At 35.5% G+C, this 25,951-nt stretch overlaps 4 protein-coding genes across 5 annotated transcripts; all 4 read right to left on the minus strand.

Moving 5' to 3' along the window:
* Window positions 1-1,276: 1,276 nt before the first annotated feature.
* LOC141847170 (U2 small nuclear ribonucleoprotein B''-like) lies at window positions 1,277-8,951 on the minus strand. 2 transcript variants are annotated; one of them, XM_074735152.1, is made up of 6 exons: window positions 8,835-8,951; window positions 7,759-7,931; window positions 5,474-5,567; window positions 3,495-3,559; window positions 1,773-2,036; window positions 1,277-1,537 (listed from the first exon to the last, which is right to left on the minus strand). In XM_074735152.1, the coding sequence occupies exons 1-5, from the start codon at window positions 8,905-8,907 to the stop codon at window positions 1,809-1,811; spliced, it is 633 nt and encodes a 210-aa protein (XP_074591253.1). In that variant the 5' UTR covers window positions 8,908-8,951; the 3' UTR covers window positions 1,277-1,537; window positions 1,773-1,808. The 2 variants fall into 2 exon arrangements, with proteins under 2 accessions (XP_074591253.1, XP_074591252.1); XM_074735151.1 differs by lacking the exon at window positions 1,277-1,537 and having other exon boundaries at window positions 1,605-2,036.
* A 937-nt stretch (window positions 8,952-9,888) lies between these two features.
* LOC141848102 (uncharacterized) lies at window positions 9,889-10,599 on the minus strand. The gene has a single exon (XM_074736223.1). The coding sequence runs from the start codon at window positions 10,559-10,561 to the stop codon at window positions 10,001-10,003; it is 561 nt and encodes a 186-aa protein (XP_074592324.1). The 5' UTR covers window positions 10,562-10,599; the 3' UTR covers window positions 9,889-10,000.
* Window positions 10,600-15,482: 4,883 nt separating this feature from the next.
* LOC141847555 (uncharacterized) lies at window positions 15,483-16,324 on the minus strand. Its single transcript, XM_074735613.1, has 3 exons — window positions 16,093-16,324; window positions 15,836-15,994; window positions 15,483-15,722 (listed from the first exon to the last, which is right to left on the minus strand). Exons 1-3 carry the CDS (start codon window positions 16,288-16,290, stop codon window positions 15,483-15,485), a joined length of 597 nt encoding a protein of 198 aa, XP_074591714.1. The 5' UTR covers window positions 16,291-16,324.
* Window positions 16,325-17,316: 992 nt separating this feature from the next.
* Window positions 17,317-18,167, minus strand: LOC141847556 (uncharacterized). The gene is made up of 3 exons (XM_074735614.1): window positions 17,916-18,167; window positions 17,659-17,817; window positions 17,317-17,544 (listed from the first exon to the last, which is right to left on the minus strand). The coding sequence occupies exons 1-3, from the start codon at window positions 18,117-18,119 to the stop codon at window positions 17,317-17,319; spliced, it is 591 nt and encodes a 196-aa protein (XP_074591715.1). The 5' UTR covers window positions 18,120-18,167.
* Window positions 18,168-25,951: the final 7,784 nt, after the last annotated feature.

Below are 25,951 nucleotides of genomic sequence, written 5' to 3' on the forward strand. Positions count from 1 at the left end.
TCTTTCATTTTTCTTTTTGGTTAGTTTTTGATAACCTTGATAGATCATCGTTGTGGTTGATATCACCGGATCTCCTCTATTCTTTCTTGAGATAATAATTCAATATATTATTAATGTCTTAATCAATTAATATCATATGATTATTATATTGGATATTAGTGACATTAATTTGAATCATTACTTAGCCAACTCTAATAATTCCAAAACATCCTAAATACTCTCTCATATTATTCTTAGAGCAAAAAAACTATCCCTTTAGTGAAGATGTGATAGAAAAAAAGAGGAGACTCAAGACACTAACGATACGAGTGCTTCATCGAGTAATAGCTTGACTTAATGCATCATGGGTCGTCATGAAGAGGATCTCTTACTCATGAACCTTCTTGTTGGTCTACACCTCCATGAACCATTGAATGCTCTATCCATAAAACATAAGAGGATTGAAAGTGTTATAGATCTATAAGAAGTGGGCTCCTCCCAACCGACACCATAACCATTCACTATTCTTTCTCTTTAGTCCTACCATACCCATCAACAATAGATTTGTCAAATTATTTTAGTATATCAATCTTTCAATTTCTTATTTACTATTGGAGAAATATATATTAGAGAGTTTGTAAGATTTTTTCCATTTTCATGAAATAAAATGGACTATTTAAATCTTATTATGAATATGCCAATATTATTTACTTTTACAACGACAAAAAAAATATATCCTAATGTAATGTTTGGACAAACAATCCATATATAGTTAAATAAGGGATTGTCCCTACATCTGTATAAGTTGTGTTTTGAATTTACCTGATAAATGAAGAAAGAAGATCATCTTCTTTGAGACACCTAGATTATGCAAAATTATATATGGTAAGCTTAATCGAACTAATCGCCAAACTTTTCTTAATTGTCTTTTGCAGTCAACCCCATAATTAAATTAAAGAGGAGGCTGTTGATAGCTTCTCTTTTGAGCTCAAAAGTGACCTTTCCATCTTTTCAGAACAATTAAAGAAATTAAGCAATATAATGATCCAGACAAAATTAGTTGAATACATAATGTGGTTGGGTGGGTCGAACAAATCAAACCGATACAAAATACTTTTCAAAAGTTTTGGATGAAGTCGATGCATCATTTGGACCACCTAGCTAATCAAATAACACAAACACTTGTTACACTTGTGTTTGTGTTTAATTTATCGACGATGAACCACTGAAGGTGCGTGGGCCTTTCTTCAATCTAGCAACAAGTTTCAAGTTTTCTTAATGACAAGGTTTTGTGTTGAGCATGGTCACAGAGAGGAAGAAGATACTGCATTGATGATGAGACTGTTCCTATTGAATTCTTGGCAAAAGACATTGAGCTTCTTCTCTTCACTGTACGAGAGAATGGAGCATACAGTTGACCAAATAATATGCTTTTGCTGTTAATCAGAATAGAATCGCTCACTGAAATCACAGTTGGAGAAGTACGAGTTTGACTGAGGTGATGTAGAATTGATATTGTTCGTCCTCCTGGGCACATCTTGGCAGAAGAGAACATGACCTAGGGTCCAAGGTATATATATATATAACCCAAAACATTAAATCAGTAAGATTCACATATCCTCCATCTCCATCGTTTATCAGAATTTTCACAAACTTTACTTATTCACAAATATAAACTGTTTTGTTTTCTTCTCATTTTAAAGAATATGTTTGTGAGCTAATGCCCTTCGTGATGTAAAAGAGAATTTCATATCATGAGCTAATCTAACACCTCAGCAAAGAAAATTTCATACCTTTTGATCAACAAAAACCTCTTATGATCCTAGACATCAATAGACCTCCTTTGTAATGACGGAATGAATACACATCGCTGTCGTTTCTTTGCATAGGTGATGGCCATAGGGTTTTGTGGAGTGATCTTGAAAGTACTGCTGGAAAAGGATCTCAAGCACCATCTTTGCTGTTTCGTGTGGCAAATTCTGGATGAAAAGGATGTTGTTTGGAGCAGCAGCTGGCTCCTGAGAACCGGGCTTGGCTTGACGGGGAACTTGAGAAGACTGCAACAATAAGATAAATATCGTTTAGAAAGTGAACTGCCCGTGGTGAACATCCCTCAAGATTCGGAAAGCTAAATTCAGAAGAATGCTTTCAAATTTTAATGGGTGCAAGATGTGCTGCCATTATGCACAGAAGCTTTTTTTAAGATGAAAGATGGATTCAGAAATAGAAAAAAAAAACATGCACAATAAAGTAAGCCATTTTATATTTCAGTAATAAGATCCATACTAAAGAGTGGTTGCCCCTATTGTGGTTAGTAATGTGATTTTGACAATACAAACATCCATAAAAAGAGAACAATTTAGTCAATCATGATATCTCAACTTGGTGTTACGTGTTATCACTTTAGAGCATGCCAGTTTGGAAGAAAGAACAATGAGAGAGAAGAGAGAAAAGGAGGATTTCCCTTGTTTAAGAATGGAATTGGTAAGGAAGAGAACAGATATTCTTAGTGATGAAATAAAATGCAAATAGAATATGAATTAGCAGTTTAATTTGATTGATAGAATAACTGCTTACAAATCAAAATGCAAACATAAAGGAAACATGTCTCTTTTAATTGTCAACATAAAGGAGATCAAAGTGCATGACAACAATTACAGAGTGACAAGCTCATGTTAACTCTGCGGCAATAAGAAGCAGGAAAGCAACTTTCACTCATGTGGATGGCTAATAGAAATAATAAAATTGAACAAAAATTATATAAAATATGGTCATCCAAGTAATAGAAATAGATTATTGCCTATACGAAAGACAGATTAAATTTTGACTTTCCATCAAATCACTTTAATATTTCAGTCTTCAACGCTGATTAACTTTACACTTCACTTCAAGTCTTTATATGCATTTCTTCTTGTGAACATATATATCGAACAATTTAGGTTGTACCAGCTTCCTTTTTTCTCTGATTTCTAGAATTGTCTAGTAAAAGTTTCTGTATCAAGCAAGAAAGAAGATCACATAAAGCTTATCCATCCCATATACTTCTGTGATAATAATTTTCTTTTGTTCTTACAGATATAGTGGTGAGTGATTTTTTTTCTGTTATTTTTTAGTTTGATTTCATGCCTTAAAGAGGAGTCTAGGGAATCTAATTTCGTCTATAAAATCTGGTTGAATGGATTAGTTATGTTAAGAAAGTGGGAATACTTACCTGCTAAATGCACCAAATTCATGGTGATGGGATACATTAGCGATCACAATCTTAAAGACACAGTCCACAGGTCTTGGTCATCGCGTGTACAATGCAGACTAAGAAACAGCTAGGAGTAGCAAAGTATAGTCATATGACAAAGATCAGATTACCATATAGCAAGTAAAAGAATTACAAAACTTAACAATATATTCCTAAGGTACATGCTTTTCCTATATGTTTTTTTGTTGTTGTTGTGGTGGTGGTGAAAATAAACAGTATTTAAAAAAAGGAAATTGAATTTTATTAATAAAATTGAACTTACAGGCATCCCTCCATTAGTTTGAGCAGATTGTTGTGCCTCCTCAGCTCGACGTTGCTCTTCAGCAGCTAATGAAAAAGAATGAAATGATACATCATGTTCATGATGCAAAACTAATAATACTATCAGAAAGATTTCCAACGAAGATGAATCTTGAAAAACAATAATCATTAAAATATTTAGTAAATAAAAAATTTTACTAGGTGGCAAGCTTTAATTTATTAGACATGCAACATATGAACATAGTGCCCCAACTATGCAGGGCCAGTGTCCTTAGAATACTAGATGCCCATAATAGGGCTAAAGAAGAGAAGAATAGTTTTAAGCTACCATATCAGGGATGAAACCATAACTACAAGGAGTTACAACACTTGGATGTCAAGTGAGATCTGGTGGCAACTATGTAACCAAGAATTCTATCAAGTGATCATATATAAACTTTAAACCTTGGGAAAATTTTCAAATGCTCATACTTTTTAATTCACGAAAATTATGCAAATAAATTCCAGCTATATAAAAATCAATAAGTAGAGATGGCAATGGGTCAGGTAGCCACAATGTACTTCACTAACTGAACCTACAGCTATTTAACTAATCGAGTACACGACCTATGAAATTCTCTCACTAAATCATAAAATTGAAACTCATGTCCACCTATTTAACTAAATGGGCATGCTAGATATCCAAACCCGCCATAAAATGAGTAGGTAGTTACCTAGACATCAAATATCATAAACACAATTAATAAAATGAAAGACTAATATAAGTTATTAATAATACTAACAACATTCAATAATGTCCATAAATAACATGTATAATTTTAATATGACAAATATTATCACATATTAACAATTTATACATTAAAAATTACCATTAACAATTCAAATAAATAAATATTATATGTATTTCTATTTGTGGGTACTTGCAAGTACCTAAACACATCCAACTATCAGTAACCAATATATTAACACCCAAACTCAGTCCATCATGATAAACAGATACCCAAAATTAGATCCATTTAATTTTGGTACCTACGGATACCTAATTAAATGGGAACTTGTCTTCCCTATCAATGAGAGACTACACTTTGAATCACCATAGCTTTGATGAGGCTAGGATCATCTAATAATCTTCATTTAGCAAAGATATAACATCCAATAGGCACGAGATCTGTGCCCCTTAACAAAGGCCAACAAGGTGAACACTCCCCAAGGCATATTTAATACATTGAGCCTTGGCTTCTCTCTCATCCTTAATTTTTTTGAACTTTGCTTTGGATCTCATCTGAGCAAATCCAGCATACCTAGCGACCGCTTTAATAATCAAAGCAGGACTCATCCGTAACCAAAGGCCAACCATCATGCATGATAGTCGCTATCCTAAAGACCTCTTCCAGAAGGTTTGGAACAAAAAGAGCACCGGAGTTGTTCCTACACAATCTGATCAATTCACCCATAGGGAACATTCAACTGGGGCTTACAAATCATCATTTACTGTTCATTGCTTAATATATCAATCAACAAGATTGAGATTGTCAAACCTCAGATATATAGATATCTTTTATCAACTTGTTTCTGGATATTCAAGTTCTGTCAGTCTAAAAACTTAGTTATCTATCATAAATCTGATGAATCAAGTCTGTGTTACATATCAACCTTGTTGCCCAGTTGATCATGTCTGTCGCAGACCAGTTCTTTTGATGCTTCACATGGCACCAAAGATATCATCAAACATGATGATCTTTGATAATCTATAATGAAGATTTTAAATTCTTATTGACATCACACTCATTTTCTCACCTCCTGTTCCCTCATTGATAGTCTCACTCTTTATTTATCATTAACAACATGCCACACTTTTACATGCTAAATAAGTTACATTGTCAATAAGAACCTAAGAAAGAGTTATATTAGGTCTGCAATGCATAGTCCCCACTCCACAAGGCATCAAATTTTCACAATAACTAAAGAGAGGGGGTCTACCTTTTTCCTCTTGCTTCTTCTTCTTTTCTCTTGGAACAAATGTTCCATCCTCTTTTGCAACACAATCAGATTTTGATTTAGCATATTGTATTCTCTGCACCAAATACATTAGTGAATATCTATTAATCAAATTCTTCAAGGCTAATTGCTGAATATATCACGAACTTTGCTGTTTTAACAGATCTATCACAAACATTTAAAATTAACTTATTTATCACATTCTTTGTTAAAGCATAATGAATTTATCAAGCGTTTAGAAATCTGTCAATCAGTTATTAGCCTTGAAGACTCTTTTTATTTAGAAATCACTAATTAGATGGGTCAACTTATCTAATCATCAATTTATCCTTTCTTCAAAGCATGCTTCAGACTCTTTTTAGCTCTTCTTCAATAGTTGTTCTTGTCAGCCAGCTTGCTTCCAACTCTTCTACTCTATTAAAACCAAACATTGACATTTTTTATTTAAAGAATAAATAAACATGAATTTGAAATAGAAAATGATCTTGAAGGGAAAAATATTTAACAACAAACTGATTTTTTGGCTAGCTTGTCAACTTCCTCTTCTGCAATCCTCATAACCACTCCTTCTGCGAGCAACCTCCCTGTCAAGAGTCCATACTCCTCATACCATCATCCTCTGCGTTTTCTACAATGAAATCTCTATTAATCATTACCAATGTTGCATTCTACTCTAATGAAAGGATTTGGTCATTCATATTACTGTTGTGTGATCCAATTTAGATGAAATGACTGGTATGATCTAGAGGAAACCTTGATAGAAAAACCCAAACATGGAGGTGTGACCAAAAGGAGGAAGAAGAAACACATGGGAGAATGATTAATGAAGGTTGCAAGTGGTTTCTCGATTCCTATTTTAGGCTCTAAGTTCTTGCACAGTTTGGTTTATCATGCGGTTATTCTTCTAGCTTCTTCAATCTATGACAACTACAAGATGTAGAGGTGAAGAGTGTCACTGTATGGAATCAAAAAACTTCATTAAGAAGATGGTGACAAAAAAGATCCATGAGGCTATATTGACACTGCCTTGCTTGGCCCTGTGGGTGGCCAAGAGAGGCGTGCAAGGTGCTCAACTACGAGTTGCCAGTGGGGACGAGTGTTGATCAACGTGTGAGCTCCAGGGAGGGACTAATACTATCAAGGTGTGACGCCGGACGGGATAGCGATTATCCCGGGGGCAATATTGAATCCGTAGGTTCGACTGTGAACGTCGGAAACAATCTTCTAAAACCTGTTAATTCGAAAGAATAACAAGAGATAGGGAAATAAACGGCATTGTCGAAATTATTATTAAACCGAAACTTCCTCTATCGGAACCTGATGAATGCGGCCACGACCGCCACGTCCACGACCACGACGGCCCTCCATCGGATCCGATGTGCTCTGATACCAACTGACGCCGGACGAAATAGCGATTATTTCGAAGGCGGAAGATTGGAGGAGGATTGAGAAGGGATCAAGATCGAGAACTTTGGAAAACGAGGTAGAAAGCCGCCGACGGCGCCGTTTCTAGGGTTTTGCCAAAAAGGAAATTTTATTAACAATCAAACTCCCCTAAACATCAACTTACAAGATGTTTATATAGACTCAAACTCTAAGAAAGATTCCTCATAAAAAGAAAAATTTCTTAACAAACTCTAAAAGAAAGATTCCTCATAAAAAAGGAAAATTTCTTAACAAACTCTAAAAAAAAGATTCCTAATAAAAAGGAAAAAATTTTAATAGACTCAATCCTAAAAATCCTAAATGGATTTAAAAAATCTTAAAATAAAAAATAGAACTTTTCAAAACTACTCTAAATACCAAAAACTCTAAAAAAATAAAATTTATCAAAATTAATAATAAAAATCTTTAGATGCTCCTGCATCAAGGTGACAATGACGAAGGTGAGTTGGGGTGTCGAAGACAAAGATGAATAGCAAGGAAGAGGTACCGTGTGCAATGAGGAGGCGACATGAAAGGTGATGTGGTATGATAAATTTGTTACATTTAAATAAAGTATGTGATATATATATTTTTTAATTTTAATAGTTCATGATAGATTTGTTAACACACATAAAGTATGTGATAGATTTATTACAACATGCCTGATAGATTCAGCAATCAACCCAATTCTTAATTTATAAAATGTACATGACAGTACCAAACAAGACTAGTACACAATTAAATCACCAACATGATAATATCACCAAGTATTCTCTTATCTAAGAGAGTATATATTCCTGCTTTGGAAACAAAAATAGCAACATAAATTTCCAAAAACTCACCATTGGTTTATCATAGAATGGGAATCTTTGCATTTGTGGTACTGCATTACTAGCAGCTGTAACTTCTGCAAAGACCACCCACGCCTGGCCTCTAAGCTTTGGTGTTTTCAAGGCCACAACATCCAAAATTCTTCCATATTGTGAAAATAAAGCAAAGAGAGACCGTTTCAATTCTGTACCATAGAAAACCAGGATAATCCAGTAAGGAAGAATGGAATTAAATTCCTTATTACTCCCAAATTCACAAATCCAGGCAATGGAGTTGCACCTATGAACTAGAAGTTTTGTTTGATTTTAATTCTTATATTTTCTTATGAAATTACCTGATACAGGAAATGAATACAGAAAATATCAAGTTAGTGTATACATTCATCCATAGCATCACAACTGAACAGATCTGTGAAACACAGTTAGTATACATATGACTGACAAACTACAGATCTGCCTACCTATTCTATCCATGGCATGTCATTTTGGTTCCTCAAGCCTACCAATTAAATACAATTAAATTCCTGGTGAAAAAGTACACTACAACTATAATATATTCATACCCAACTTTTCCTTCATTACTTTCTTCAATGAGCAGACTAAAAATTCTAGATTCAACTTTATTCCTTAACAGATATGAAATACTAATCTTTTCAAAAAACATAGAAAAGGCCAACACATGCTGCAATTTAGATCAGATATTAATAAGGCACAACAGAGTCCTGTTTCCCAAAAATGAAGAATTTCAGGACCATCTTCAATGAATATAGATGGCAGCCAAATCCTTTACCATAACATATCTCCTTCTTTGCAAAAGGTAACAAAGAGCTTTTAGGGACTGTATTTTCAAAAAATCTGTCTTTGCCTAAGAGCACGAAAGCGCTCAAGTATGAAAGAGATAAAAGTTCTTACAAATGCTTTAAGTATGAACTGCAGGTAATTTTTCTAAAAGCCAAAGTATATACTTCCATATGCTCACTGAGAAGGTATTATCTCAAAAAAAAAAACAAGAAAAACTTCCACCAGCAAAAAAAAAAACCCTAAACCGAAGAACTAATACGTTGTCGATGCACGACAATTGAACCAACCTTCTTTCTTGACCTTCTCATTCAGATTGTGGATGTAAATAGTTTGATTAGGGGGGATATCGCCGGAAAACATCGCCACAATCGCAAGAGCGAGACAAATTGACCGATCAAGCGGCTTTCGCTCTCGTTTCGTATGAAGTCCGGCGAGTCACATTAAACCTCCTTGATGATGTACAAGATGTCCTTGACCGTTCGTTACAGTGAGCCCTTTACATGAACGGCCACGATCGCCCACTACTCTCAGTCGTAAACAGTAAGGATAGAGCAACTGGAGAGCTCCCTCTCCTCGCTGTTCTTCCTCCCATGGCGATTCCGATTCGAATCATCACATTCCAGTCATGATCAGGAGCAGAACAAAACCAGACGCGGCAACACAATCCATCCACACTGAAAGAGTCTCTTTTGATCATGTAGTGGGAGTCGATGATAATGGCATCAGTCAACATGCTTGTTGTGGGAGTTGCATCATCTGTGAGATGATTTGATGTGGGATCAAACTCATCCTCTTGAATCATGGTTTTTCTGAGTGATTCATTCATGACTACTTGTTCTTAAGTTTGGTTTCTCTGCTTTAACTGATTCTTTTACTTGAATAAACAATTGACTGTGAAACTTTGACTTGCAAGTAAAATAATGAGATCTTACAAGTTGCTTTCCCCTTGAATTATAATGTACTTGAAACCTATTTTCTAGGTCCCCCCAATTGCGCATGGATGCTCACATGGTGTCACTACAGAGATTGTAGAACATCAACCATGTTAGGTGGAAGCTGCAGCCATCTTATCATGTTTCTTGGATCTGTCTTTGACTCTTGAGTCCTTTTTTCTCTTTTTATGGTTCATGTTCTTGTATCCTTGTTCTTCGAAGATACGACCTTGAAGCTTCCATTAAAACCAAACTCCATTTGTCATCATGAACTTACATGCAACTAGAGGGAGATAGCGATAGCAGAGACAAGGACAAAGATCAAAACTTCACAAAAGGAGACGAGACAGCGAGTTATGAAACGCAGACCATCAAAATCTGATTTTATTCTTAAATAGTTTCACAAACAGCCCATTATCACTATTACACTCACAATTTCTCTTCTTTGGCAGATGAGAGCCAAGAGATGCCTTTTCTTTCCCCCAAATCTTGTAAGAGCTGTTGATCTCCGACCGCCAACTCTAGTGGACACCGCCGCGGGTAGATCCACGCCTGACCATCGCGAGCAAGGCATTCTTCACCGGGACGTCGGGGCGGCGGCCGCGGATAGAGAAGCACAGGTTCGAGAAGGGTGGCACACCGTTCTCGTCGTCGGAGTCCTGGTGCGAGAAATAGGGCGGCGTCCTAGCATTGCTAGAGCGTCCCGCGGAAGAATGTGAGGGGGATAGGGAGGAGGAGGGAGAAATGTGGACCTTGCGGAAGCTGAGCTTGGGGAGCACGGCGTGGATGAATCGGGACTTGGAGGGCTTCTCGTCTACGGGCTTGCTCCCGGTGCGGTTGAAGTAGGAAGGGGGAGGAGTGAGGGGAGGGAGGGCGGCGGCGGAGCTGGTGTGCTTGGGGGTTCCGGGCTGGGACTCCCATAGGAAGGGGACGGCCCCGGAGGCGACGCCGTAGTAGAGAACTCGGAAGGAAGGGTTTCCGGCGGAGTCGTGCTTGGAGAGGAGCCTGGAGCAGAGGTCGTCGTCATGGATCTCGATTTGGAGGCGGGAAGCGGGGAGATCTGCGCCGCCGCCGGAGAGCATCTCGGGGAGTGGGAGAGCGAAACCGAGCGAGGTGGAGAATGAACTGAAGAAGGCAGTAGCAGCGTCGCCTTCCAAGGCCTGGATTTGATAATAAACTCATAAAGGAAGGTTCGTTATGATTTTTTTTTATTCGTATATAATTAAGTGTGAATGGAATCTTCTTGTAAACCGCCAGAGGAAATAGAGAAAATTTCATTTAAGCCCTAGATTTTTATGGTTTTATTAACACACCATTATATTCTGACAGTAATTAAAATGTTAATCCAAAAATAATGCCTTGAAAAAACGCTGTAGCACTTGCTTAGGCGGTTGGCACGTGATCATTTCATAAACTAGTAATCTAAAGAGGGGTTAATTAATAATCATTGTAATATTAAAAAAAAGGCTTTTGTAGATCTCGACATTTTTTTAGTGTCAAATTTTTTAAAACAAAAATCAAAAGGGAAGAATTCCTTTTTATTGGAATCCTCCTTTTTCATTTATTATTAAAAAATATCCCATCCTGTCCTGTTATATTTTATTTTTTAAAATTATTTTTATTTTTAATATTATTATAGTAATTACTAGTTCATAATTATTATACTATGGACATTTTAACTTTATTAATACTAATAAACTATATTGTATATTATAGTAATTATAAATGATACTCAAAATATTCACAATTGTACTTTATAAATAATGTTATAGAAAATAATATAGATACTCATCTCATTAATTAATATTAATCAATATTATGTTATAATAATAATTCTGAATCAATACTAATAATATTATAGTATAGCATCTACAATTCATAACTTTTATAATATAATACATTTTCATTTTTTATTAACATTTATCAATATTGATTAATATAGATCAACATCATGTTACATTAGAGATGAATTGGTTAATATAGATAATCATGCTACTACAATTATAGATAATTTATTTCTGATTAATACTAATTATTATTATATTGTAGTAATTATGATTTTTATCTGTGACAACTATTATAATTATTGAGTAGCAGCCATGGTCTTATAGTTGTTATAACAATATAAAAAATAAAAATAATTTTAGAAAATAAAATAATGAAGATGAGATGAAAGATCCTTTTAATACATAATAATTAACAAGGGGCGTCTATTTAAATTTTATTATTTGTTGTAATCTCATTGATATAAGACCCGACCACGGTTCGGAACCGACGGTTCGACGGTTCGGAACCGCCGGTTCGACGGTTCATGGCAGGTCGACCCTTAACCTTAACCGCCCAAGACGGTTACGGTTCACGGTTCGGAACCGCCGGTTCACGGTTCGGTTCGCCACGGTTCGCGACGGTTCGAGATTATTATATTAAAAAAATTAAAATTTAAAATTTATTAAATTTAAAATTTATTGAAAAAAGGGCTTGCACTTATTAAGTTGCCTACGTATCCCCTTAGGGTATAGGGGAATCAAAGCCCACGTAGTTCTTTTACATTTTTACCCTTTTACATCACTCATTCACTCACTTCCATTTCCTCCCGTTCCTCCCGTCGTATTCGTTCCTTCCGTATCAAATTCTTCGGCTTCGTCTTCTGAAAGTTGCATTCCTTGGATTCTCTTCTCGGCTCTGGTCCAATCGTCGAGTAATGCTTGGGCTTCCAATGAGTCGGGAGACATAGTTGATCGTCGTTCATCTAATATGTTGCCGCCGGCACTGAATGTCTGCTCCACAGCAACAGTTGACACTGGACATGCTAAAATTTCTTTGGCAATTACCGAGAGAACGGGAAAACCTGAAGCCTTCTGTGACCACCACTTCAAAATATCGAAATCTTCGCTGTCTGCTTCATTAAAATCAAAAGAAGTGGTAAAATAATTCTCAAGTTCCTGTGTGGAACTTGAGGATCCTCGTGGACGTTTCGTCCGTTCTTTTAATAAAAGTTGTGCTTTTGAAAGTTTTAAATTAACATTAGTAGTTTGTTGTTGTGTTTCAGAAATATTAGTTTGTGTTCCATATTTAACATAATATTGATTATAAATATCAGATAAATAATTTCTAATAATATATATAATATTAGCGGGATTAGGAGAAGAAGAATCTTTAACAGGAATTAAAGCGTCATAATATAAAGTTAGCATTTCTTGTAAAACTTCTAATTTAAATCTAGGATCTAAAGCAAATGCAACTAAATAAATTTCAGGAATTAAATAAAAATATTTTTCCCATTTTGTTTTCATAGCTACTATACAAGAAGTTAAAGCTTCATTATTAATATGTTCATTTAAAATTAATACTATACTACAAAAATTCACTAAAACTAAATGAGCAGTAGGATAATAAACACCGGAAAGTTGTTCGGTTGCATCATTAAAAACTTTTAAAATTTCACAAATACTACTACAAATATTCCATTGTTGTGAAAATAAATATATATTAGTATTACTATTTTCTGTAAAAAATAAACATAATAAATCTTTATATTGAAATGAATCTTGTAATAATTGATATGTAGAATTCCAACGTGTTGGTACATCACGTGGAAATTTTTTAGGTCTCATTCCATTAGCTCTACAAAATCTACCCCATTGTTTCATCATAGATGGATGAGACCATAAATAAGAAATTGCAATTCTAATTGGTTTAATATAATTTTCTAAAAGTCTTAATCCATCTTGAACACATAAATTTAAAACATGGCAAACACAACGAATATGAAAAAATAAACCACCAATAACAGGTTGACAAACAAATTTTAATTCATCTATAGAAGCGGTATTAGAACTAGCATTATCTAATGATATTGAAAATATTTTATGAGTTAATCCATATTCTTCTAAAATTAAACATAATAATTGTGCAATGTTATGAGCAGTATGTGATTCATCAAAAACTCTATAAGCTATCAACCGTTTTTGGAGGATCCAAGAGCTATCAATCCAATGGCAAGTCACACCCATATAGGAATGAGTTTGCCAATGATCGCTCCAAATATCGGCACATAAAGAAACTTTATTATTTAATTTACTAAATTCATCAATTAAATTCTTTTTTCCTTGTTTTACTAATTTTTTAATTGTACGGGTAAGTGTAGTCCTAGGAACACGTTTAGCACTAGGATTAAGAGATTCTTTACAAAAATCTTCAAATGTGCATTTAGATCCAAAACTAAAAGACAAATGTTCTACGGAAACAAATTTAGCTAATGATTCTCTTAATTTATTATCAGAATATAAAAATAAACCAGAATCAGTACTACTACCGGTAGAAAATCTAGATAATTATGTTTGAGATAAGTCAAGTCCATATTCTGTCGGGTGCTTCGTTTCTACATGTCGTTTTAACGACCCATAGCCGCCGCCGGCTTGGAATTTGTAGGAAGCATTACAATGCTTGCATTTTGCACGCATTTCTCCCGATGGAAGAGTGACTTTCTCAAAATGTTTTGTAAAAATAGTAGATTTAAGAGGAGGAGGTTCCCGAACCTTAGAAGTAATTGCATCATTACTTCCTTGTGTTTCGGGCGTCGGAAGGTGTTGGGCCTCGATCTCATCGTCGGTGGATTGGATGATGGGATCCTCGTGCGCTATTTCTTTCCCCCTCCGAGATCGATGTGAAGAACTTCCACCGCGGCCTCCTTCCATTGTAGTCGAAAGATGGAGTCGGAGCTCGGAAACGAAAGAACGCGAACTTACGAAGTTGAGAATGAGAGTTAGAGAGTAGAGAAGTGTGTGAAAAATGATGAAATGAGCTCCCTATTTATAGAATTTGGATCATAACGGACACTAAATCATAGCCATTGATCAAAAAACGGTCAAATGATCTCATCCGTTGAAAAAAAAATCAAAAAAAAAAAGAAAAAAAGCCTCCAACGGCTCCGAACCGCCGGTTTCGGTTCAATGGCTACGGTTCCAACGGCTACCCAAAAAAAAAAATTAAAAAACTTGAACCGGCGGTTCAAACCGCCGGTTAACCGGCGGTTGAACCGCCGGTTCAAGCAGCCTTGAACCTTAACCGGCCCGGCATCCTGCCGGGCCGGTTTCGCTAAAGTCAGTTGGCGATCAAAATTATTGCAACCAAATAATTCAGGCGCTAAGTGATCACTAAGTCCAATTAACGATCGATTAACAACCCAAATTTCGGTCACTAATTATGGTTTATTTTGTAGTGCCTTCCTCCTCCTTTTCTTCTCTCTCCTCCTCTTCCTCCTCTTCCTCCTCATTGGAACAAATGGCATCCACTACCAAAGCGACACAAAACTGGCTTATTTCGGCTAAGGACCGAAACCCCCACTCGTGAACAAGATTTTTAACCATGGTACCTTTTCGGATTTAAAACCATCAATCTCTATGGCATTCATGAATGCAATAACAATAGTTTTGATCCTAGAACATTAGTTCTTTGATACCAATAAGAAGATGAAGAAAGAAGTTACTTGATTCTTCAACAATGGAAGATTTCAAATAATTAATAAGTAGCATATTGTAGATAATCAGGTGTGAGACATATATTTTGACTTTAAAAAAGTCACTCAAACAGGAGAATCAATTGTCTATACTTCTTGAAAAAAAATGACAACGGACAATTTATTTTCACAAAAGAACAACCACTCCATACTGTTCAGAGGAATCTATGTCACGGCATACAACATTCAACCACAGAACACTGTATTAACTAGGGGAAAACATTTAGTCATGCAAAAAATCTTGCCGACTATCATGAGCGATCATTTTTCTAGATGGGGGGTAATTTTCGGCATAAAATATTGATATGGAGGAGATTTGTCCTGTAAAGAGTTATAAGAACAACTACTTGAGTGAATTAACAGTACAATTCTCCATCTTTTGATTATATCAGCTATTGATTCCATTGGAGGAAAAAGCAATTCCCACACACATGCAAAAAATAAAAATCAAGGTCCTACGAGATAAATAGATGTTCTTCCAGAAATTACATTTTAGACCAACTGACCTTAGGCCCAAGCAGCATATCAGCAACAATAGATGTGAGAAACATCATCCCTATCAAAGATCCAATGCCCACTGCAGATGCTGTAACCCAGCTTCTTTCTTCCAGGGAGCTTTTTCCTAGGAAGAAACTGCAAATGTTGGATTTTCTCTTTGCGTTGTAATACAACAGAGTCAAAGCTCCAGCATATTCTATAACTTGCAGCGTGCTTAGGGAGACGACCTGCAATTGTGTAGTAGTTGCTCAATCAAGAAAGGTCGTTTTTTAAATTGAAAGAAGCGAACATGTTCAACAATCATCAAAAAGAATTGTTAACCGGAAATAAGCTCACTCACCATGGTGAGGGGATCTAGGTCAGGCTCGTGAAGGATACTGGCAACGATTGAGAGTCCTCCAAAGCTCAAAGGTACGTGCAAGATGAAGAAATAAGCTGCGAATGTTGACCATACGTCCCCATTGTCCCATGGTATGCTTGACGGAAGCACTGAGAACGCCTGCTGTACACGATTCCATCTGAACCTCTCCATTGTTGGATACAAAAAAGAAGCAAAAACAAAAACAAAAAGGGTAAGAAGCCAAGCGCGGGCCTTACGTCGAACAGTTCATCTCCGTGGTTGTTCTCGGAGCAGTGGCGTCGCAAAAGGGATCCAGAGCTCGCCCTAGATTGCAAATGGCGGAAAACAACCTGTGCCCGCAAGGAAGAGCGAGGAAACGAGCTCAAAGTGATATTCGCCGAAACGGAAGAGCCGACTATTTGAGGAGACAGCGAAGTAGCAACCAACGAGACCATTTCGCGACCTCGTCCACCGGCTTTCTCTCGCAGTCCAATTCCACACCAACCGTGCCAAGGCAGAATGAACAATATTGATGAATGATATTCACAAATAAAATTTATAAATCATATTAAATAATAAAATTATTAATAATATAATAAATAAAATAAAAAATTATTTTTTTTAAATTTAAATTTAATTTATTTAAATATTATCAAACTCTCACATTAAATTTATTTAAAAATTTTATAATTTATGACCTCCTCTACCTCTCTTCCACTTCTTCCCCCTCCTTTTCTTCTCTCTCCTCCTCTTCCTCCTCATTGGAACAAATGGCATCCACTACCAAAACGTCACAAAACTGGCTTATTCCGACTAGGGACTGAAACCCCAGCTCGTGAACAAGATTTTTAACCATGGTACCTTTTGAGATTTAAAACCATCAATCTCTATGACATTCATGACTGCAATAACAATAGTTTTGATCCTAGAACATTAGTTCTTTTATACCTATACGAAGATGAAGACAGAAGTTACTTGATTCTTCAAAAATGGAAGATTTCAAATAATTAAGAACATATTCTAGATAATCAGGTGTGAGACATACATTTTGACTTAAAAAGTCACTCAAACAGAAAAATCAATTGTCTATACTTCTTGAAAAAAAATGACAGCGGACAATTTATTTTAACAAAAGAACAAACCGCTCCATACTGTTCAGAGGAATCTATGTCACTGCATACAACATTCAACCAAAGAACACTTTATTAACTAGGGGAAAACATTTAGTCATGCAAAAATCTTGCCAGACTATCATGAGCGATCTTTTTTCAGCGTATAATATTGATATCGAGGAGATTTATCCTGTAAAGAGTTGTAAGAACAACTACTTGAGTGAATTAACAGTACATGTTTCCATCTTTTGATTGTATCAACTATTGATTCCATTAGAGGAAAAAGCATTTCCCACACACATGCAAAAAAGAAAAATTAAGGTCCTGCGAAATAAATAGATTTTCTTCTTGAAATTACATTTAAGTAGACTAACTGACCTTAGGCCCAAACAGCATATCAGCAACAATAGATGTGAGAAACATCATCCCTATCAAAGATCCAATGCCCACTGCAGATGCTGTAACCCAACTTCTTTCTTCCAGGGAGTTTTTTCCTAGGAAGAAACTCCAAAGGTTGGATTTTCTCTTTGCGTTGTAATACAACAGAGTCAAAGCTCCAGCATATTCTATAACTTGCAGCGTGCTTAGGGAGACGACCTGCAATTGTGTAGTAGTTGCTCAATCAAGAAAGGTCGTCTTTTTAAATTGAATGAAGCGAACATGTTCAACAATCATCAAAAAGAATTGTTAACCGGAAATAAGCTCACTCACCATGGTGAGGGGATCTAGGTCAGGCTCGTGAAGGATACTGGCAACGATTGAGAGTCCTCCAAAGCTCAAAGGTACGTGCAAGATGAAGAAATAAGCTGCGAATGTTGACCATACGTCCCCATTGTCCCATGGTATGCTTGACGGAAGCACTGAGAACGCCTGCTGTACACGATTCCATCTGAACCTCTCCATTGTTGGATACAAAAAAAGAAGCAAAAAAAAAACAAAAAGGGAAAGAAGCCAAGCGCGGGCCTTACGTCGAACAGTTCATCTCCGTGGTTGTGGTTGTTCTCGGAGCAGTGGCGTCGAAAAAGGGATCCAGAGCTCGCCCTAGATTGCAAATTGCGGAAAACAACCTGTGCCCGCAAGGAAGAGCGAGGAAACGAGCTCAAAGTGACATTCGCCGAAACGGAAGAGCCGGCTATTTGAGGAGACAGCGAAGTAGCAACCAACGAGACCATTTCGCGACCTCGTCCACCGGCTTTCTCTCGCAGTCCAATTCCACACCAACCGTGTCATAAGGCAGAATGAACATAAAAAAAATAGGGAGTTGCCCTTCTCTTGAAAAAAAAATCAAATTTTTTAGGAGGATAAACGAATCAAATTATTCTTTTTTTTTTAAAAATAAAATAAAATCTGTCGTTCTTTCCCGTGGTTGATCACACGATTATATATAAAAATATAAATTAAAATTTATAATTTTTCACAATAGAAAAATTAGATTATTATCATTACTTTTTAATTTATCATAGTGGTCTAGTAAAAATTCTTGTGGAACCAAATCGATCATTTTTAAAATTAATCGATTGAAAATGTTAAATACCTCATGTAAAGTAAAAAATAAATAAATAAAATTGATATTCAATTTGATGAAAATTTATTTAATATATTAAAATAATTAAATAAATAAACTTAAATAACTTATTAAACTAATTGAATATATATATATATATATATAATTGATATTATGCGCGCCATTCCGGTGCGCAATCATGCGCGCCAAGCTAATCATCATCAATCACGCGTGATCGTGCAGATATGGTCGTCCAAATGTGGGAATGCACAGTGCTCTCTACGCCTAACCCGCCGTTGTTCCTACCATTGCGGCCTCGTCGCCCGACCATCGGTGGGCGCCGGACCGGACCCGATCGACGCGTCACTCGTCGACGCTTCGGCCGGTGTCGGATTCCAACCTGATTGTGGTCAGAATCCGGCGTAATTTGGCCGGAACACGTCGGCAGTGGCACGCGGCGTTCTCGGCCAAATCGCGGCTGGAATCTAGTCGCAGGAACGCCACGTGCCACTGCCGACGTGTTTTCGGTTATGCCGGATTCCAACCACAATCCGGTCGGAATCCGACATCGGCCGATGCGCCGACAAGTGGTGCGTCGAACGGGCCTGGTCCGACGATCGATGGTGATCGGACGGCGTGACGACAGCTGCTGGAAGCTGAGGGGTCAGCTGTGTCGCACACAGGGGTCGCACAGGGGATCGCGCAGAATGTCACCTCTGTATATATATATACACATGTAAATAATATTGATATTCATCAATAAAATTTATGAGCAATGTTCATAAATAAAATTCTCAATAATATAATAAATAAATAAATAAATTTTTAAAATAAATAAATTTATATTATTAAATTTAATAATCTATCAAATAAGCTTAAAATTATAAATTTTCAAACGAGTTTAAATTGAGAACTTGATCTTATCTAAACGAATCAAATTCAAACTAAACTTGAATAAAATTCAAATTTATGAAAAAAAATCAAGTCAATTTTAAATAATAATTATTTTAATAATTTAATTTATTTTAGACTATATTTAATTTGAGTATCTTAAGTTGAACATTATAAAATTTGGCTCTGCACGGTATACAACGTTAATTTTTTTTAATAACCTACACTGATATTATTTGCACATAAATTTTATTATAAACTCATTTTTAAATATTATTTATTAGAAATAATAAAAACATAATCAAATTCTAAAAGCTACATTTTAATTAATTTTTTATTACAAAACTTGCTAACTCATCCCTGAAAACATTTATATTCTTTTATTATTATTATATGTACCTATTATAATTAAATAAAACAAATTACAACCAAACGAAGATATTTGATTGTAATCTTTGTCATGTACCTATTATAATTAAATAAAACAACTATTACAACCAAACGAAGACATTTGTTTCGAATTTATCATTTGTTTCGTTAAGTTTTTTTTTAATCAAATGGTAGCACTTATTGCAGTTAAAATAAATAAAACATTTGTTATAACTCAATGAAATCATGTGTTATAACTAAATAAATGAACTCGCTATGATTGAACAGACCGTCACTATTCTGATTTTTTTTTACCAAAATGATGACACTATAAAAAGGCAATTATTATGATAATGATAAAAAATCCAAATCATTGGAAATAAAAATAAAAATATTCTTTAAAATTATTGCTGCAAATATTTGTGTGGCACTACCTACATCCTTCATTTAACACAACTCAAAATCCTATAAGATCGAATCTTATAGGAATTCACAATTTGAAATTCACTCTATCATGCAAGTCTTAATTGTGTATTTAAATTTACCTCACTCTATACCCATAGAGTCGGCTCTAAGAGGCTGTTGAGACAATGGATCCACCTTTTTATTTTATAGGATCATCCCTAATAATTATATTTTACTTGCCTTCACACAATTAATTAGGCAAATATAATCAATCTTTAGCCAACTATTAGTTGGATAATCAACTAGAGAAACCTATCCAATCAACTTCTCATCCTTCTAATTAACTAGATCTGAATTTAGTCAATTAGAACTTATAAAGAAATACTTTATTTTATGAACCTTTTGTTGGTGCAATTGACTTCAGATCAAAGTTGATAAAGTTGATCAAGCGCGAGTGGATTTGAGTTGGATTTCAATGTTTGATGTCAAATAGGTTAAAATTGATTAGATACTTGATAGCAAGAGGAAAGTCTAAGTGGATCAAGATTAATCGGATACTTGGTGATCGAAAGTCCAATGGAAAGTTGACAACAAAAAGTTCAAGTGAGTCTAGGTTGACCGGACACTTAGTGATCAAAAGTCCAACAGGAAGTTGGATGCATGATGAAAGTCCAAGTGAGTCAAGGTTGATTGGACACTTATTGATCGGAAGTCCAATGGAAAGTTGGCAAGAGGAAAGTTCAAGTGGGTTAAGGTTGACCAAACACTTAATGATTGGAAGTATAATGGAAAATTTGTAGGAGGAAAATCTAGCAGGGTTAAAGTTGACCACATACTTAGTGATCAAAAGTCCAAGGAGAAGTTAGGAAGAGGAAAGTCCAAGTGGATCAAGGTAGACCAGACATTTGATAATCAGAAGTTCAATGAGAAGTTGGTAAGAGAAAAGTTCAAGTGAGTCAAGGTGCACCAAATACTTGACACAAGATGGAAAGTCCAAGTGGATCATGTAAGACTAGATACTTGGTGATGATGAAAATCCTAACAAGTCAAAATTGACTGGATATTGGACAACAAAAAGTCCTAATAGGTCATGGATGATTGAATGTTGGACAAAGAAAGTTCTGACAGGTCAAAATTGATCGAATGCTAAGCAATGGAAGTCCCAACAGGTCACGAATGATTGGATGTTGAGTAGAGAAATACTTGGTAGGTTGAGGTCATATCGAATATCAAGCAATACATGAATTCAACCTTGAAAAGATTGAAATTAGGGTTCACCAATCGATTGACAAACCTTAAACTCAGAATTTCGGGTTTGCTACTTTAAGCAATCAATTGATGCAATTGATTAGAGCAATTGATTAACAACTTATTGGCCAGCGAACAATATGTGTTGAAATCAATTGGTTCAATCAATTGGTAGTTATCAATCATTGGGGTAATCGATTGCTCAACCCTAGCTAGTGAACAGAATGCCTCAGAATCGATTGGTGGTTTGACTGGGAGCTTCCGATCAATTGATGCAATCGATTGGTAAAGTAAAATAGTCATTCTGAGGTTTAAACGGTTGAATCCAACATGACAATCGATTGGTGAGTAAGACCAATCGATTGGTAGACGAATTTTAGCTTGATGTCAACCTTAGAAAGGAGGTTTTGTGCAAAGGGGATGACGTCGATTTTTGAGGGTTCGGAGATGAAGTGCTGTTGCATTTCCTATCACCAAGAGAAACCAATGCTACAAAAGAGCAAGAAAAGCAAGATTTTCATTGTAAAATTATTTTCGTTTTCATCTGTATTTACATTCTTATTTCTTATTGTTGTATTATGTTCTTATAAGAACAACTTGTAAGAGGCTTCTTTGCGTCTGAAAGTTTCCGAAAAAGAGGAGTTCATAGTGAAGATAGCGATCTCAAAGTGGACACCCTTGGATTAGTAGCCTTAAGGAGATGGATATCAAATAAAATTTCAAAGTTGTATATGTTGAGTCACGTTTTGGTTTCACTACGCATTCAAACAGCACGACAACGAAACATCAAAACGAGAAGCGATCGAAGCTATCACCCCCTCTAGCTCGCACGAGTCCTAACAACTTTTTGTGTAGTCAATTGAACACTCCAATTAATTTCTTAGAGATTTTGCCTTTACTTGGGTTACACCCTATAAACCTACATAAGGCTATGAGACTTAGTTTAGCTATAAATTATGTTGATTAGAGTTATCAATTTGAGTTGGGTTCGTCGAGTGACTCACCTCGTCAAATAATTTAAGTAAGTTAAATTGAAATTTTATTAACTCATTTAAATGCAGATCCAAGCTAGTTGACCCAATGCAGGTTACGGGCTGAGACAGGCTTGAGTTGACCCATAGATTGAAAGAAAAAATTTATTCCAAAACTTAAAACTAAAATGGAAAACTCAATAGGCTCGTGGATTTGGCTAACCTAATCTGCAATCCAAATTTAAAATTTTCAATCTTATATATATTTTTAATTTTTTAGTGGGCTCATGGATTGAATTGAAGATTTCTCAGTCTGTCAAGATGATAGGCTGCCCCACCTTGTCATATGATGAAGGAGACTTTGATGGATTGGTTCATCCCACCACGGATCGACCCATTTGGCAACACTAATGCTCGTCAATAATTTTTAGTCCTTTTGGATGCTTGAAGCTATCCTTAATCACCTTTTAATCCACCTTGTTACAAGTCTCAAATTGTCTAATTAGCAACTACTCCATACTCCACTTCACTAGAAATTTCTAATGCCTTGATGCTTGATGCTTCAGTCATCCTTTGTTAATTACCCTGGAGTTCACTTCATTATGAACTTCTAGTAGAAAAGTACCATCCATCCAACTTCGTTACGTTAAGTCAATTATAATAACTGAACTACATAAAATCATTATGCACTTTACAAATGCCACAATAGCTAATTGGTACTTGCGTGAAAATGACCATAATAAAGTCAAGAATATATTCTCAACAGGTACAAAATATTTCATTGATTGTTTCACTTTCTCTTCTGCAAAAGGTGGATCCGCCACCTTAGCGGCCCCACACGGTCGACAATGATTGTTTCACTATATAATGGACTATTGTCAGGATGAAATCTTCATGATTTACTTTTCTTTCAGATCATTTAAAATAGTACTGAAAGGACTCTAGATGAGAGTGCCATCTTTTGCAATAATATATATTTTTTCAAGTGCCTACCATCTTAATCTTGGTATGTAATGTACAATAAGATGAATATAATTTTTAATCTAAGTCAAAATATGGTTGGATGCTTATTAGGGCTGGTTCGGTACGGTATACCGAATTTTGTATACGATACCGTATACCGTACCGAAAATTTCGGCATAAAAAAATCTATACCGTTACCATACCGAAAATTCGGTATACCGGAATTTCGGTATTTTCGGTATACCGAAATACCGAAATACCGAATTTTCAGTATATTACACCGAAAATATTGAAAATTTTGGTATACTGATAATTTCGGTACGGTATTATCCGAAAATGTTGCTATACCGAAATACCGAACAATAATAATTGTGTACCGTTACCGATACCGAAAATTTCGGTACGGTATAATACCGTACCGAATTTTTCGGTATACCGAAATTTTCGATATGGACGGTAAATATCGGTATGGTATGTGCGGTATACCGAAAATTCGGTATTTTTTCCCACCCCTAATGCTTATTTATCATAACCATCCAATCAGTATAGAAAACCTTACATTGAGCTCGATAGTAAGATTTCTATGTTAAATCATGTTTTGATGAAAACTTAGTTGATTCTCAAAAATATATTTTATAATTCTTTAAAATAAAGCTAGGCTAAATAGTTATTCTTACTTAAGATCGCTTCCAAATGAGTCACCAGATATCTGACCTTTATGTTGATGAAGTCACGCAGGATCTACGACCTGATGAGGGAGGATGGTGCTCCTCCGAAGCTACAGAGAGAAGAAGAAAGAGATTGAGAACGGAGGCCAGTGGGTGTGCTCTAGCGCAACCATTTCGATACTCAAGTTAGTTCCCTGGCCGATGATGGAGAAGAAGGAGAATTAAAGAAGGAAGTGGAGAAATGTTGATTGTGGGTGGATGTATGAACCTGCCAAGAAACGTGTTATTTATATGGAGTTATCAGAGGAAACATCCCATTGACTGTAAGAGGATGTCACATTTAAGGTAAGGAGAATGTTCCATCACTGTGGTAGTTAAGGGTCCCATCATCTAGGTTTGGTACAGTCCAAGACCATGTTGTATTAATCATGCTGTATTAATGGGGTAGGTGATATACCGTTGAGTACTTTATCGTTTCATGTGTGCCCACTCAAGTGGCGACTTGACCATATGAATGATGGAGTTGAGCTTTTTGGGTGGGAGTGCGAACTCAATAAGACTGAGCTGACTGAGAAGTCGACTTCTATCTGGGAGATCATGGAGTCGATGGGAGCTAAGCTGGTTGTGCACCGAATAGGTCACGGAGTCAATCTGACGCCGAGTTCAAAGCTCATAGCTCGAACACGGAGCTAGGTGGATTACAGAGTTGGGCACTGAACCGAACTAGTCGCGGAGTTAGGCATCGAACTGAGCTAATTGTGAAGTCGGAGTCGGATTTGGGCACTGAGTGGATTTGAGCATCGAGTGGAGTCGAATAGGTTGCCTCCTCTATATGGACCAAACCTTAGACTTTCCTAAACAAAGAAAATATTGTCTACCTTTGAGATTAATTGAATTGAAGACTCAGATATCTAAATTATAAAAAAAAAATATATCATTTTCTTTATTATATATATATATAACTAAAATACGGTTGAATGTCTACAACATATTATATAAGTTTTAAAAATTATGTAATGCGTCCTAATAATCATAACATCTGTTATATTTTTAAAATTTTAAAATCTTTCTTAACACTCAAATTATTTTTCTCTTTTTAAATTTTCATTAAATTGTATAATTCAAGCTTGATTTTTTAGTTAGTACAATGGTCAAGAATTCAAATCTTCATCTTATGTAATTTTTTATATTTTAATTAAATATAATATGGGCGGCCAACTGAACAATTGTGATGCTTTGATTGACTTTTTAGTTGAATTCTTGTGTAAAAAGAAAATGATAATTCCAGTAGCCACATCTCTGGGGTGGTCGGTCCGATCCCACAGAAGTTTCCCATCGACCACCAGGGTAAATCCGGGAAGCGCATACGGCGGCCAATCCAGATGCCCAGCATCCTTTGATTGCGTTCTCCATTTGGAGAAAAATTCCTACAAATACGCCGTAGCTGGGGATCGAACTGCGGGTCCCTGAGTTACAACCCGGATGTCCTACCGTTGCACCATTGCCCCGGAGACTTGAATTCTTCTGTATAGGGCCGTAACGAGTAAGTCAAATAGAATTTGATGTTCAAATTTATTTGAAGATAATCAACTCAAATTAAATCGAACATAAAATTATGAAGTTTAATTTTATTTTTTTAAATTTAAATTTGGTTTAAATTTGATTCATTTAAATCAGATGTTATTGAGCTCTATATCAAACTTATTTAAAAATTTTATAATTATAAATTTATTTAATTAATTATTAAATTCAATAATATAATATAATTTTATTTATTTATTTTATTATTTTTAATTTATTTATCATATCGATAGTTCATAATTATTATTATGAATATTAATAAATTGAATTTTAAATTATTAATTTAATTTAAAGACTTATTTAAATTTATTTATTTTATATAATTGATTTGATATGTATTAAAAGAATATAAATAAATTTTTATTAAATAAAAAATCAAACTTACATATAACTAGAACCTAATA

The sequence above is a fragment of the Curcuma longa genome, chromosome 16 (genome assembly GCF_044706935.1).
Source record: "Curcuma longa cultivar G26 ecotype Majalengka, Jawa Barat chromosome 16, ITB_CL_G26_1.1, whole genome shotgun sequence".
NCBI classification, from domain to species: Eukaryota; Viridiplantae; Streptophyta; class Magnoliopsida; order Zingiberales; family Zingiberaceae; genus Curcuma; species Curcuma longa.

Bases quoted from the DNA above. Each gene is read 5' to 3' on its own strand.
- LOC141848102 (XM_074736223.1), bottom strand. From the start codon at position 10,561: ATGCTCTCCGGCGGCGGCGCAGATCTCCCCGCTTCCCGCCTCCAAATC.
- LOC141847556 (XM_074735614.1), bottom strand. From the start codon at position 18,119: ATGGTCTCGTTGGTTGCTACTTCGCTGTCTCCTCAAATAGCCGGCTCT. The intron at 17,818-17,915 runs GTAAGGCCCGCG...CGTGTACAGCAG, and splicing joins ACGGAGATGAACTGTTCGAC to GCGTTCTCAGTGCTTCCGTC. The intron at 17,545-17,658 runs GTGAGTGAGCTT...ACACAATTGCAG, and splicing joins ACCTAGATCCCCTCACCATG to GTCGTCTCCCTAAGCACGCT.
- LOC141847555 (XM_074735613.1), bottom strand. From the start codon at position 16,290: ATGGTCTCGTTGGTTGCTACTTCGCTGTCTCCTCAAATAGTCGGCTCT. The intron at 15,995-16,092 runs GTAAGGCCCGCG...CGTGTACAGCAG, and splicing joins ACGGAGATGAACTGTTCGAC to GCGTTCTCAGTGCTTCCGTC. The intron at 15,723-15,835 runs GTGAGTGAGCTT...ACACAATTGCAG, and splicing joins ACCTAGATCCCCTCACCATG to GTCGTCTCCCTAAGCACGCT.
- LOC141847170 (XM_074735152.1), bottom strand. From the start codon at position 8,907: ATGTTTTCCGGCGATATCCCCCCTAATCAAACTATTTACATCCACAAT. The intron at 7,932-8,834 runs GTTGGTTCAATT...TCTATGGTACAG, and splicing joins TGAGAAGGTCAAGAAAGAAG to AATTGAAACGGTCTCTCTTT. The intron at 2,037-3,494 runs GTAAGTTCAATT...TTATTGTTGCAG, and splicing joins AAACTAATGGAGGGATGCCT to TCTTCTCAAGTTCCCCGTCA.